This window comes from Psittacula echo, assembly GCF_963264785.1.
Source record: "Psittacula echo genome assembly, chromosome: 5".
NCBI lineage: Eukaryota > Metazoa > Chordata > Aves > Psittaciformes > Psittacidae > Psittacula > Psittacula echo.
This window is the reverse complement of record NC_137739.1, coordinates 10,839,984-10,855,729: the sequence shown is the minus strand read 5'-3', so window position 1 is coordinate 10,855,729 and position 15,746 is coordinate 10,839,984. Positions and strand designations below refer to the sequence as shown.

At 46.1% G+C, this 15,746-nt stretch overlaps 1 protein-coding gene across 4 annotated transcripts in view; it reads right to left on the bottom strand.

Moving 5' to 3' along the window:
- Positions 1-4,208: 4,208 nt before the first annotated feature.
- The window catches only part of ADCY9 (adenylate cyclase 9), a 93,346-nt gene continuing 81,808 nt past the window's right edge, over positions 4,209-15,746 (bottom strand). For all 4 annotated transcript variants that reach the window (XM_080617733.1, XM_080617734.1, XM_080617735.1 and 1 more), the window contains one exon: positions 4,209-13,319. In XM_080617733.1, the coding sequence (XP_080473859.1) occupies positions 12,131-13,319 (1,189 nt within the window). In that variant the 3' untranslated portion in view covers positions 4,209-12,130. The remainder of the gene's footprint in view (positions 13,320-15,746) is intronic.

Here is a 15,746-nt window from a genome sequence, read left to right as displayed (position 1 = left end):
AACAGCGCTGCTTTTTCTGGGATGAGAGGCGAGTGAGGAGCACCAAGCAGCATGCTGGCAGGTTACCCCATGTGCTGAGCGCCTGCTGACAACGCTGTCATCCAAAACAGCAAAGGTTTGTGCTCAGCCCCTGTTACAGCCCATAAAAACCCTCGGGGGCTCTGAGGCAAGGCTGGGATTTGCACTGTCTCTTCCCCACCAGAGCTGTGGATTTGCAGAACAGCTCGGAAGTAAAGGCTCATTTCTGATGATATTTTTGAATGACGTTTAATAAGGGCAAAAGCATTCCCTGTGATTCTGCTCATGGCAGCCAGTGCTGCGACTGCAGCGCAGCCTCCCCATTGTCAAGTGCATCGTGTGCCTCTAAGGGATGCAAGAGCAGGATGCTGGGCTGCAAATGGGCAGGGTTCAGGGTTTATTCACTGCACAGGAGAGGAGCCATCTGTCTAGGAAGGCTCAGGTGCTTCACATTCCCAAAACCAGGCTGGAACACTGACCAGTGAGACAGGCAGCTAGACCCAGAGGCTCAGCTTGGAGAAGATTCCCCTGGGCTCTTGAATGCTTCAGCTTTGCTCTGTGCACCAGCAGAACCCGGATTCAGGCAGCAGAGCTCAGTGGGGTGCAGTGAGCCTGTCCCCATGTGCTGCCTCTGGCTGCAGTTACGGGTGCTGCCACCCTCGCATCTTTGAAACAGGGCAAACCATGCCCAGCTCCCCCCCCAGAACCACATACACCAGCCAGGCTTTAAAGCATCCCTGCACATCCCAGTCCAGGGGCCAGAGGTTGCTGTGTGTAATTGAACATCATCATGTGCCAGGCTGGGGCCTGAGCGGGGCACCCATGGGTGCTCTGCTGAACCCCACAGCCCTCCAACAGCCACTGGGTGCCAGAGAGGAAGGAGCCTGACCCAAGTGGTGAACCTGACAGCAAACCCATCCTCTGCACATCATCTGGCTTAAACCCCTCATCTGGGGACACTCAGGCAGGGGACAGGCTCTCCAGTGCAGTGCCACAGTCGGGGCTCCTGGCTCCAGCTCCGCCCTCTCAGACCCAACCTCTCAGGAGCTGCTGTCCCTGAGCCTCTTGCCAGCGTTTCTCCCCTTTTGACACATCAGAAAAGTTTCCATAGTGTTTCTTTCAGCAAATCATTCCCAACATCGCGTCACCCCCCCACATGTTTTACTGGTTTGCTTCCAGTCTCCCAGCTTGGACACAGCCTTTGGAAAATGACATTTCACCTCCAATATGTGCCCCTGGCACTAAAGCCCGGTCCCTCTGCTTTCCCCAAAGGCTCTTTGTGCCAAGCCCAATGTGGCCGCTTGTCGTAAAGCATCGAGTACAAAGCATATGCAGGACAGATGGATATGAGGTTTATAAGATAATTAAGCATGTTAATGAAGTTCATTTGCATCCAGCTCTTAAATTCCCATAAACTCTGCGAAGCTGTGAAATGGGAACTGCTACTCCAAGCCGCAAAGCAACAAAATTCAGTTACCCAAAGCAAAACACCGATGGACGAGTGGGAACAAAACCAGCTGTGGTCCCGGCCGAGCAGAGCCCCAGCAGGTCCCTGGTCCCATCGCACAGTGCCAACAACGGGCACTCCTCTGATGAATAAAAACTGCTTATGGGCTTTGGCTGCACTGAAACGTTAGGAAAGCAGGGAAAGCAGGGGGAAAATCATTACCGCAAAGAAAGGTTTGACCCCAGAGATGGAGGAAAAGCTGCATGGTGCAAAACCAAAAGCTGGTCACTGGTGCAGGGAGCCAGGCTCGAGGTCCCTCACTGATCCAGCCACTGGCTGCACCTAAAGCAGGTCCATGGTCAGCAACATCTCCCAGGTCCTTTGGTGAAGCCCCAGTAATGGTGCAGCAGAGCACCCACAAGCAGGGATAGTGTCTGCCTCAGGCTGGGCTGCATGGCTGAGACCCAGAGGGAGCTGGAGCAGCCCCAGTACAACAGAGAACCCCCAGGGATACCCAGGGAACCCCGGTCAGGAGTCAGCAGATCTGCTCCAGGCCCACCTCCTACTCCCAGTGTCGCTGAGCCCAGGCCAGGTTCAAGCAGGTTCTCACTTCAAGTTGAAAACCCATCTCTAGTAACCAGGAGCAGGCAGTTTCCAGCCACCCACCAACCCCTGCCTGCTGGGGACCCCCTCACCTCACTAATAACCCACCAGGGAAGTCAATACTTACCTCTGGGCACCCGGGAGGATCTTGAAGCACAAAGAAGGAAGGAACCAAGGAGAAACTCCTGCAGAGCTGCCACAGCATGACTGAGGAGCTGGGTCCCGGCAGCACCTGCAGATGGGAGAGGAGCAATGGCCTCTAGGCTGGCCCTCGCACCCCTCACCGAGGACAATGGTTGTGCTGAGGCTGCCTACAGCCAAACACAGCTTGGCCTTTTGGGCACCACTGTGAAATGTGTCCCTGAAAGACCTTTGGGCTTTTCTTGTACCCAAAGTCCTCATGTAAACTAAACAACTACAGGGTGCACCTCTCAGTATACATATATCTATCTATCTATCTATCTATCTATATATATACATCATATACTCAGTTGGTGTACAGGGTTTGTTGTGGCTATGAACCAAAGCACAGAAACTGTAATGTGGGGTACCTGGGGAGGAGTCAACGCACATCTGCAAAGGAAAATGGGCAGACTGATTTTATTTGAAATGCTTTGATCAGATTTATTAAAAAATATCCCTTGGCAGTTGACAATCACCACAATCTACAACAGGAACCCGGCTGGGTAACATCGGAACAATTTTTGCCTACAACCAAAGGCGAACACCCAGGAACACTCGAGCATGGCTTACACACACCTATGGGCATTGAAAATGGGGGTTGGCATCAAGGAACACAGTGCAACCGCTTGCTGCAGAGAAAACTGCACCACACACGTGTTACACACATGCTCCGGTACTTACCATGGTGGTGGAAAACCCCAAACCTATTTAAAATATGAGGGAAAACAATAAACTGGCACCCCCAGAGAAACCAGACTCCACAGCTCCGTGATTCCAGGAGGACAAAGCTCTTGGTCTGCTGCAGCTGCGGGGGAAACGAGGGAAGGGGAAGCTTGGACACCTGCACATGAGCATCCTGCTGCACAGCCCCATCACCAGCACACACGATGAGAAGGGCTGGAGCTGCAGGAGGTGGCAGCAGCCACCTCCAGCAGCAGGTCACTGGTCTCAGTGGGGAGAGGGAGTGGAGTGCTGGGTGCAGATCTCGAGGGAACCACAAACTCCAGGTCAAATCCTGCCTTTGAAGGGCTCAGGGCTTCACTAGGCTATTTCTCCCCTGCCTCCATGAAGGCCAATGAACACACAGCAGGATGCTTAAGAGAGACCCCGAGGGAGGCAGGGGTGTGTGGGAGGCAGACAGACTGCTGAGCCGCCTGCAGCAGTCCAACACCTTCAGCTCTTCTGCATGGACAGATCCTGATTTTGGAAGTGTAACGGCTCCTCTTCTTGGACAGCTGCCCCTGGTCAGTCATTTCTTGTCCTGTGGGCTCATACTCCAGAACAGCAATGCCTCACCCCCACTTTCCAAGTGGATTGAGAGAACCCAAGCAAGGCACTGCTATTCCAGAACCAACCATCAGTGCTCTCCGCTAAAGAGAAAAACAATTGTTTAAAAACTCATCCCCAATTCTGGTCAATGCAAGGTCCCCACATGGAAAAGCTCCTGCAGAGACCTCCCGCCATGGCCAGCAGCGACCATATGATGGCTGCAAAGCAGCTGCCGGCCGGGCTGTGGCCCAGCCCCTTCCCAGCACTTCAGAACAGTATTAAAATGAGGAAAACTTAGGGAGGAGTCAGCTTTTCCCTAATTTAGGCAGGATTCCCGACCAGCATTGGGAACACGAAGGTCATTTGCTGCCAATCAACACATCAAAGTGCAGCAAGTCTATGTGGCAAACTCCTTTCGTGTTTGAAATGCCTTCTAAATATGCACCTGATCATAATTTAACTCCGTGGTTTCATCGTTTGTCAAAGAAACATTGGAAAAAGCCAGATCCAAAGCAAAGGCCTGAGAAAAACTTCTCTTCCAACAACTCTTCTTTGACCATGCAAACGGCCCAGGGCTGCGTTTGAAGTGCTGGAGCAAAAATAAGAAAGCGAACCAATTTCAGGTTGACATAGTGTATTGTGAATTACGTTCTCAGCTTTTCTACAGCTACGATAGCGTGAAATGATCTGCCATACAGTAAAGCAGTTTAATATACAATTGATTACAGAGCTGTAGTAAGGAGTCGGAGATAATACGCAGTTATCTATGTACATTTATAGCTTAGTATTTCACAGATACAACTTTTTCCCATTTCGGTTCTGTCAATGAAGCAGAGGCAGAGTATTTACAGGGAAGTCGCTGCGAGGAAGCCACGTCCCCAGCAAAGCCCTGGCAGAAGCTGCCGCGTCCCCCAGCGGTGCGTGTAAACAGAGCGGGTCTCTCCTTTCACAGGTGGGGATGGGACAAGGCAAGGGGACACGGGCTTCACTGGGGCAGGAGAGGAGGAAAACAGAGAGGAGAACACCTCCAGCTAACCCGGAGACTTCAAAATGGTTTAATTTGCCTTTTTGTCCTTTTAACTGGAAACTGCTCTCAATTAATGTTTCAATTCATAATTCAGTAGCACTTCAATCATGTTCTCAGTTAACACTTTCTACACCATCTCCATGTGCTTATGCAAGGCCGGCCAGTGCTGAAGCTTTGGCTGATACTGGTGAGGCAGCTTTGAAAGCAAGGTTGGGAGTTCCGGCCCCATGCTGCTGCCCAGCTGACAGCCTCTAGAGAACCAAAGCCAACCCTGGATTGAGTTTCTTGCTTCCGGGAGAGTTTCTTACAGGTGACTGGGTACTGCAGCTTGACATACAGTGACTGCTCACATAGGGTCAGGTGTTGGTGTGATGCTGTATAAACCACAGCGGAACAGACCCAGACCTGAGCCAAACCATCCATGTGGCCCAGCCATGGTTAGACATGCGCGATGACTAGTGCAGTTTTAATAACCAGCTGAGATTTGCTGATGTGGAAATACAAAACACAACCAAGAGACTGGGAGGGAAGACGCATTGACAAAGGCATCCGACTGCCACCAGGCTGACCGGGAAGTGGCTCAGCTGAGCAGGGCAGCAGGATGCTGCTCCTGAAGCAAAGCTCCCAGACCTCGTCCACCTCACCAGCTCAGTGGGACTCGAATCCCTTTGCTGCCCGGCACTGCCGTGGGGCTGACATGGCAGCTCCTCAGCTGCCAGCTCCTTCCCAACTCACCCAGCTTTCCCATCATCTCCATCCCTGCTTTCTCCATCTCAATGCCACAGGACTGAAAGTGCCTGGGGGTGGGAAAAGAGGAATTCAGCCCCTGCTGCCAGCAAAGAAGTCGTTTTATGCCAAGTTAAAAATACTGTTTCATGGAAAGAAGGAGCTTTCCCGAGAAATGCAATATAAAAAGCCACCACGCCAGCCCTGGGAGAGAGAGGTGACTATCCTGAGAGCAAAGGAGGAGCCTCTCTACCTGCTCCTGGGTAATTCGGTGAGGGGGGCCAAGGTCCTTATCATCTTTGGATACTGCCATCGCCTCCTCGGACAGAGGAGACACCCGCCATTGAGCAGATTCTCAGCACAAGATCAAAACTGCGTTTTGTCTCTCAGCAGATGTTTGGGGTTGTTAAGGCTCTTGGCTTTAAAGAGTTTATTACTTTGGAAGTTTAAAGCTGTACTTGCAGTAGGGTATAGCAAGTCCCTGTCTCAGCATCTCGCTCTTTCTCTCTTAACATGATCTCCAAAAACTAGAAGAAATTAAATGGGAGAGGGTTACTCTGGCAACTCCAGAACTGCACTCTGGAACTACTCCACGTGAAGAGAAACATTAGACGGTGCCGGTGGGACTGTGCTGGTACCTGCATGGTGGGCAAATCCTGGTTCATGGAGTAACATGGAGCAGACCAGTGCGTCCAAAGCCAGGTTGGACAGGGTCTTGGTGACATGGTCTAGTGTGAGGCATCCCTAGCCATGGCAGGGGGGTTGGAACTGGATGATCTTAAGCTCGTTTCCAACCCTAACTATTCTATGATTCTACAATACTGCAGCCCCCCCCGGCAATTTCTAAGAGCAACAGCAAGATGGAGTTATACAGCTGATATCAGAAGTAAATGATAAACAAAGCTCTGGTCTCACTCAAACAAAGGCAAAGTTTCAAAGTTGCTAAAGAGGCGTCTTCCCTCAGGGCACACCTGCAGATGTACCATATGCTGCATTCTTCACTGCCCTGAGCTTAAATCCTTCAACAATGAATCAATACAAACTATCTTTCAACTGCAAGCTAATATTTAGCCAGTGCATGAAGCTAGAAACAAGTGAAGACATGAGTGACTGAGGGAGGAAAAGAAGGAAAAACTTGAGAAAGTTACTGGGGTTTTTTAACTCATCCAAAGGATGAGTTAAAATGCTAGTTGATGATGCTAATTAAGATGCTAATTGATAAATATCAAATTGATGAGTTGATCAATGCTCAAAGCGGGGACATGCACACTGCTGCTCCTCGCCAATGACAAACTGGTCAGGGCACCACTGGTTAGAGCTGAAACTTAAAATCTTAGTAACTGTTCCCAGCCCCAGTTTTCTCTGCAGCTCTTCAGAGTCAGTGAACACTGCAATTTCTGAATATTAAAATACGCACTGTTGCAGTGAGCCAGACAAAAGGGAGAGAACAGAACAAACCATGGGAAGACCAAGAGGGGAGAAGCTGGCAGCGTCTTTCCAGAAGTATTCACCATCACACTGCACCTGACAGCCCTCCTCCTGCATTGCTGCTGACCCTTGTCTTCCACCTCTCCAGTTTCCTTTACATTTTGGATATGATTTAGCAGAAAGAGGCCCAGCTTCTTGACAGGGCTTCACACAATCATACCACCACCACCAGTGGCGACCAGGCTCAGCAACAGCAAGCAGTAATTCAAGTTCTTCCCTTCAATGTTGCTCTCTTACAAATCAAAACAAGGACTGAAACAGCCTGTATAGAGAACTCAAAAGGGAAAACCCCATAGGAACAGATGACTTGCCTGCCCAAACCGATGTCCCACATGCAGCTTGCCAAATTTCAGGGTTACTCAGAGACCCCCACTGGGTTTTCACAGCTGCCTGGGCATCGAGATGTAAGCACCGCAGCACTGGGGGATCCCTGCACCTCCACCTCGACCGTCTCTCTCCCCACATGAATATCATTCTGTATTTACAGTCAAACCATCCCTGTGACATTTTCAGTAACTGGGATAGTCACATCAATAACTACTGCATTTGTAGCAGTTCTGTAATATTTAACCAAAGCAGGACTTAAAGGAATGCTGCTTTGGCAAATCACAACACTGACAGCAAACACTGGAGTTTATTCCTTCTCCTCTTCTGCTAAAAACATTTGCTAAAACTCAGGGTAATAAAACTTCTTTTCCACTTCTGGTGTGATGAAAAATGAAATTTTTCACAGAATTCTTAAGCTTAACTACTGGTAGATGCCTGCTGCTCTTCTGCATCTTCTGCCAAGCAGCTTAACAACACAAGGAGAACAAATGACTTAACAAACACAAGGAGAACTGTGACCAAGCAAATGGACAAAAGGCATCAAAGCGAGCGTGCTTTTCCCAATTGTATTAGGAAACAGGCAAACAACAGCAAAAGCAGCATCTGACGCCCTGACGTGCCAGCAGCAGAGTTGAAACGCTGCTGTGCAACATAGAAGACACAATTTAGCAAAGGTGAGCAGCAGGTAGGCAAGAACCACTGGAGCACCCCATCTAGACTGAGCAAACGAGACCACAGCAGGGAAGAAGGGAGAAAACAAACAGAGTCTCTAAATTTGGCACACACTCCCTGGCCCAAGCTGCCCAGCTGATGGCATAAAGTTGATTGCTTTGTAAAGAGCTGATCACATTATATCCAACCTCAGGCGCTGGCAGCCTCTCATGGTGTTGCAAAGCAACAACATGGAGTTAACAATTGCTCCCTTGGAACATTTTTGTTGCATTCAGAATTACAGTCTTAGGAACAGGTTAGAGGAGCAGTTTCAAAATTCTAGATGCCATAAATCTTGGGTCTTCAGTGAAGAATAAACTCTCCTTTAGCTAAAAGCTGGTATGGGTACAGTGTTTGGTTTATAGCTCCTTTCATTTTTGCTCTGGGCACCTCCTTTCTGTGTTCTAGCCCTGAAGTAAGAGTATTCCAACACTTATGTTTTGGTGAAGCCCTTTGGGAGTCCACCCTCTCCCCACCTCCTTTTGTCACATCGAAATCCTCTGGCGCTCTGCATTAGGACACAGCAGCAGCAGCAGTGCCAGCACTCGCGTTACCTCCAGGAAAGGGGAACGGCCGCAAACCTTGGGAAGTAACAGGCAAATCTGTTCTTCTCAAGATCATAAATGCCAGAAGTAAATCGAGGGGAATGCCATTTACTTGTTTTTTTGAATGAGAAATCTGTTTCACAGAAGTAGCTGTGAGAAAAACAAGTAGCTCTGTGTGTTAGCAGCAGATTAAGACCACACTGAGGAAAACATTCAGCATATTCCTCATTACGCTCTAGAGCAGCTCCACAAGTGAGCTGTGGCAGGAGGCAACATGGGGCTAGCAAATATCCAGCAATCTTCCTGACCCCCTTTCTCTGGATAAGTTTAGAATCATCACCATTAAACCACCCTGTGAACAGGAAGGGCAGCCATGCGCTGACTGTTCCTGCAGAATACACTTCCAGGTGCCTGGCCAACTCCTCAACCCTTACATGGTGTTTGAACTGTGCTGGCACTAACCTAACAAGCACAGAAGAGATTTTAATGACATGAATTTTGCTCACGGCCTCCCACAAGCACACACGTGTCACGGCTGCAGAGAGGAATGCAGTACTGCACAAGGCAAAACTGATTCTGGAGGCAATTTTAATGACGAGTATTGGGACGCCTCTTCAAAGGTGTAAAGGGAAGGTGGAAAGGTTTACCTCCCACTGTTTCACGACAGAAAATAGGTATCTCCTTGTTCCTTGTGCCTGGGAAGATCTCACTATCCACCAAACCATAAGGTGTGAGCTTCTTGATTTACTTACTATGCTGCATTAAAGGGAAGATTTCAAACCTCTGGAAGAACACCTGCAGTCTCAGGTGCTGAACACTTGCTGCTCTCCTGGTGGCAGTAAGCAAAGAGGGGAACCACCAGTTACTCAGCTTTTTCTGACTTTTTCCCCAGCTTCAGAGTTAAGGCAGAATAACGCGGCTGGCAGTTCCCAGAGCAGACAACAGCCCTTAATTTCATAGTCCACTAATACTCCTGTCCTCAGTCAATTTATTTGCTCAGTGCCATCAAAAAAGAAGCCCTGCTATTTTTTTTTCCTGGTATTCCAATTACCATAAACCCAACAATCCTCCCGCAGCACCATACCACAACAGCACAGGAGCGATATTTGCTCTATAGGCTGGAGGATGAGGCTTTGCATTCTGCAGTGCATTGCTTCATTAAGGAGAAGGAAGGTGCTCTGGGTGCAGGGCCCTACTCCAGCACCTTCTCCCTTCAGGTTTAATCACAGCATGCAAGCCTCTCACTGGATGCAGGGCTGTTGCTGATGGAGGTTTAGTTATTGTGCAGTGTCTCACACGAGAAGCTGGCACATCTCAACTGGACTTTGCCACTGCAAACAGCGGATCGATGCTAGGTAGAGTCATCTATAAAACTAGGATAAAGAAGTCAAAGGGAGAAAGGTTTGAATTACTTTAAGACACTACTGTAACACTAGAAGGCATGTAAACAATTCTGGACCACGCTAACTCCTCTACTGTAAGAAAAGGAATACTGACACAGATGTAACTCAAACAAGAACCCTAAAAATGGTTTCAAGAATACATTCTTCAGATGCAAGAGGTATTTGCAGAATTATACTACCTGAAAGTTGGAAGTGCAACCCACTATGGGGATGGGGGTGGAAGGGGGCTAGTTTCAATCTACAGAGAAGGAAGGCTGCTGTAAACCTGTGCACTAATAAAAATCTTATATTGTTGCTCATCAGGAAGAGCCCCCAAACAGGCTACAGCATCTGTGGCAAAGGGTATGGGAAGGAGTATCTCCTGCTTGTTTTGTATACTGGCAGACTGAGCAAGTCAGGTTAATTTTAAATAGCTTTTCTAACAAGCACAATTTAGACATGCATAAACAGCAGCTTTTGTGAGAACAGTGTGCAGAGTCTGACCCAGAAATCTCAGATTTACATTTGACACAGGCTTCAAGGGCTCCATGCTAACTGTGGAGTGTAGATGGATCTCAAATAGCTGAATAGGAACTTCACAATGTATATATTTATTATTCAAACTCCAAAAATCACATAGGGAATAACACGGAGTATCAATATATTCTGAATTTAGTTCAGATGGAAATAAAGAATTAAACCCCACACCAATCTGCAGACAGCACAGCATTGCATTTCACCAGCTCCTCCAAAACTAATGAACTTACTTTGGGCATAAAAACTCTTTCATTTTATTTGGTGTCACAAGGAGTTGGCTGAAGTGGAATAGTTGTATAATTAACATTACCCAAAGAGGGGCATCAAATGTAAGCAAAGGAGGTGATGGAAGCATGCAGAGGGCAAACTGGTATAGTCTAATGCCCCTGTCCTGCAGGTCCCTCCGTGCAAGCAGGTTCCTGTGCTCCCGCAGGTCTTCAGTCCCAGGGACCTGCACAGAGTCATCTGCAGGACTGGGAAATTACATTGTGCTTCTCAGCTCACTAGAAAGGACTCTTTTCCCTCTTCCTGTTTTCAGTGACACACAGGGAGCATGCTGTTCCATTCCCTGCTGCAAAAACACAGTGTAGGGGGGGAAATCCTGAAAAATATTGCGCAGCACCATTGATTCAGTACAGAGGGAAGCTGGGATACTCAAATGCATTTGGTGGCTTTGGAAGTTTCACCAGCTTTGAAACAAATATTGCCTAGGTAACATCCTCACAGTGTGGTTGGTAGTTCAAAGAGGCTGAAACACCATCTTATTACTCTTATTAAACCCATTACCAATTCATCTCTCCTGATCCCGTCCACACACATGCACACAAAAACCCCCAAACAAAACTAAACAAAACAAAAAACCCAAACAGGAATAAAATAAATAAATAAATAAAGGCATTCCCCAAACATTCATTTCACTTTTCTCTCTCTCTCTCTCAAATCAGACCAGCTTAGAGACACCAACTTCACCGACCTTTGCAAATTCAGCCAGCTAACTGACTAACACGAAACTGCGTTAGACTCATTAAGACATGAATTGTAATACTCATGTGGTCACTCATCTGCTTCTGGAAACCTGTCCTCAGAGCTGGTGATGTCCAAACCTTTATTCCATTCCCACATATCAGTAACTCATTGGCTATATGGAAAAGAAGTGTATCCAAAGCACACAATGGCACATTAAGGTTGAAGAAAGCATTGGTAAAGGAGAAGAAAAACTACAGCAGTTTTTTAGCCTACTCTAACTAGATGTTGAGCCACTCCAGAACTCCTCCTCCAGCCCAACACAAAGTCAAATTGTGTCACCCCCTCTCCAAGACATTCTTTTCTGGTATGTTACTGGCACTTTATGTCAGTCTCATATGGTAGATACATGCACATTTGTCTGTGTCTACATACAAAAGGTCTGATAACAGTAAAACATTGTTCAGAGAGATATAAAAAACCCAAGGAGTTGCATTAGCCAAAAAAAGTGTTTTGTGAGAAACAACAATAAAAATGATATAACCACAGCTTTTCTTTTCTCTAAAATTAGATAAATACCCAAAGCTATGATTTCACTTGGGGCCTCTGTACCTTGACAGGGAGTCCAATGGAGTATATCTGAAGGCACTTAATATCCTCTACTCAGCTGTAAGATGGTTGCACAGGGAGCTGGGGAGCTTGAGATGTGATCTGGGGCATGGAGGAGAGAAATGGATGAAAACAAGCCCTGAAAAGCTGTGATCCACACAGCACCAGGTGCTGAAATGAAAAACAAACGTACAACCCAGGTGTTCAGAAGATCTTTCTTGAAAAAGAAAACTGCCAATTGCAAATGTCTTTGTGTTTCTATTGACAGAGCACTTCATGCAACTCTGACAGTGCATCATACACTCTTAGAGATATTTAGCTTTGTCAGTTCATTGACCTCCTCAGTTCCCGCTTCCTCATAGTCAGTCTTCTCCGCGGCTTTGCCAAACCTGCACCTCTCCTCTGCTTTCACCGCGTCTTTCTGGAGCTTCTTGGAGGAAGGAAGGATGTCCTTGGTTTCTGAGTTATCTGTGCCATGGGCTACCTTATCAGAATTCTGTACAGAAGGCACCAGGTTGGCAATCTCATCCGTTGGAGATCGCCCGATGCTGCCATCCACTTGAACCCGAATGTCTGGAGATATAGACAACTGGTGATGTGGCACAATCCCATTGTCCATGCATTTTGGGTAAAGGTAGGTCTTCATCTGACCTTTCCCCTTCACATTGACTGTCCCCCGATAGTCAAAGTCATACCCCATCTTGTTTAGGATGCGGTAGCTCTCCTCACTCACCTGTATACGACACTCGATGCCAGTGGTGTCCATTCTGCTAGCAATGTTCACAGTGTCACCCCAAATGTCATACAACAACTTGGTGGTGCCAATGACCCCAGCAGTGAGGGGGCCGTGGTTAAAGCCAATCCGAAGTTTAAAATTAAACCACAGCATGTTGTTGTTGAAGTCATCCACCACTCGCATCATTTCTTTGGCAAATTCAAAAAGGGTCTGCAAATGTCCGTGGGGATGGTTGTTGTCCTGACACTGAGAGGTGTTCAGTCCTGAAGCGGCCATATAGGTTGCCCCAATTGTTTTGATTTTCTCAATGCTGCTGTAATGTGGTTTGCTCAGCAGCTCATCAAAATCCCCAATCAATTCATTCAAGACTCTGTAGCACTCTTTACCTCCTTCGTAGTTCTCTTCATAGAACTCGCTGAAGTTCACAATACTTGCAAAGATTACTCCGCCACTGTCATGGTTTTTGGAATAGCTCTGGGAAACCTTCAACTGCTCAGCCACGTGGTATGGAATAATATTCCTCAGCAACCAGTCTGCTTGATCCCTCATGCTCTGAATTTTGGTGCGATGAAGGTCGGCCTCCACATCTCCGTGGTAGTGGAGACGGTAACTGACTTCAAACTCTCGATTCAGAAACCAGACCAGGAGGAGCAGAAGGAAGGAAACCAAAACCACTTCTTGGCCAATCAGGTCTGCTGGCCTCTTCATGTCATTAGGCACCGAACTGTTGCATGGATTCTTTCTGGAGCTGGAAGCAGAAGAACATGAAAGGTGTGTTTAAAAATGCAGAGTTAGGGCATTGCCATTTCTGCTCCGCATCCTATCTAGCAAAGGAATTCTTTGCTAGAAAAAGAAGTATAGGCAGTGTATATTCCATACTAAGTTATAAAGTATGCTTTGATAACTTTATCTGCTGTTAAGCATGCTAAAGAATTAATTTCATTGTTAAACTCGTTGAGTACTTCCTTAAAAGGTTATCATCAGGTTCAGCAACACAGAAATTGCCTGGCCTGCGCAGCAGTCACCAAGGAAACAGTTATCATTATATCTAAATATACAACTAAAAGCACTACAAGTAAATACGCATTTAAAAATGCCTCTGTATGAGTTATGAGTGATAAGTGCGCACATGTATATTTTATATGAGGGGTGTCCATAAATTTTGTGGAATTTATCTTTCTTTGTATTGCTTCCAATATTCAGAAACATCTGCTTTATATTCCTAGTGCCTTTCCCTTGTTTCCTCATCAAAGACCTTTGCAGCATGCCTTTAATGTTAACATACGAAGGTTTGGGAAGTAGATAACCCTGTACAAAACCCTTCATGGATAACTGCATGAAAGTGAAGAATATGGAGCTCTGGGTTGACACCTTTTGTACATTATAACCACTGAAGCTTTTTATGGTGGAGACAGAAAGTTTCTCAAAGTGCCAAAATTAAAAAAAAATTAACCCCCCCATGTCTCACACCGCTCAAGAACAGGCTTTCAAATCCTTCCAACAGTTCGTCAACTGCCTGTTGAGATCATGAAGCACTGATGGAGTGTGCTTCCAGTGCCAAACCACCCTTAGCAAGGAGACATCTGCAGTCTACGACTCAACTTTCTGAAGAGATGCAGTCACAAATTTCATCTGAGGAGACATCACCTATGTGATCCTAGAAGCTAAGTCTGAACCCAGACAGACTGGCATGAAGTGATTCCTGGAGTCACTTCACTGCAAGTTTTCTATAAAATTATGCCAATGCTCAAGATTTGATATGAGCAGACACATGCTGAAATTCTTCACGTTAAAGAGATGGTTTGATAAGGGAAGGCATTACATCAAACTTTCTTCTTGACACACAGAAAGACAACCCATCTCTCAGTGTCTGTGTGGATTTCTCTTATGAAGGTATGTTAGCAGAAGAGATTAAAACTCAAAGCACAACTGTAGCAGCAGCTGAAGACAACTAAATTTGTTTCTGTAACATATGAAAGCATTTCTAAGTTCAATTTGTTTCTTTATGCCCACGTGGGACGTTTCCATTTCTGAAATGGAAGCAGACACTTAAGCAACGGAGCTATATTATGGGCTCAGTTTCTTTTTCTGAATGTTCATTCTCCAATATTTGATTGACAAAAAACAAGCACGATGAAGCAAAACCATAGCAGAGTTGTGAAACAGATGTATGTGCACAGTCTCTGAAAACATCTGTAGGTGCTATGGTCTTCATTTATATTCGTTAGCTTTTATCAAAGTAATCCTGTAGGAGAAAAAGTTTCCCATAAGTAAAACATTTACACCAGAGAGCTTACAGGTTGAATTTCAGATTAAAGAGAAGACCGCATATTTTCTTGGAAATTACCCCTTTTGTTTTCAACCATAAATATACTTTCAATATACTTCCATAAATACACATAAATATACTTTCAACCATGAATATACTTCTCCCAGGAGATTAATTTTATTGGCTTGCTATTAAAAAAACACAAGGGAAGAATGAAAGGAGGAGATTACTCCTAACTCACCAAGTAGGTCCCTACAATCAGGTTCCCATAATTGCTGGTGCGTTGCTATACTAAGACTCCTTCCTTTTCTTCTTTTCTCCCTGACAACTACTTTTCTCAACCGAATCTCTGCCATGAACCTATTGATTTTCTCCCTAGAAAGACAAGTCAGAGACTAAGACAAAGGCTAAGTTAGTGACTAGAATGTAACACATAACAATTCCTGAAATACAATCTTTGCTACCTATTTTGCAGGTGGCAAAGTATCCTCCCATTCGATGGGCTTATAAAACACAATGAGGAGAGGATAAGAGATCGTAGAAAATAAGTAAGGCTGGAGAAGGTGAGAAATGCATCTTGGTTGAGGAGCATGATTCAGGTTCTTTTCAGAACAGTTCATTATTTCCTGTATCTTGTGAGATGAGATCTGCTAGAGGATCTGAGCAAGGACATGTTACCCCTTTGAGAGTATGAGTTTGATCCAGATAATCTGCTCTAACATCAAACATCCCTGCCACAGGGATTTATTTAAGTCATTAAAAGCTTTTTATTTACAGTTTGTTATACAAAATGTTCCTCAAAGTACTTGAATTCCTCTTAAATGAATTAGGCAAGCATCACCAATTCTGTTACAAAAAGTGGCTTGTGTTGAACACAAGATCTGCCTTTTAAGAAGAAACTGCTGC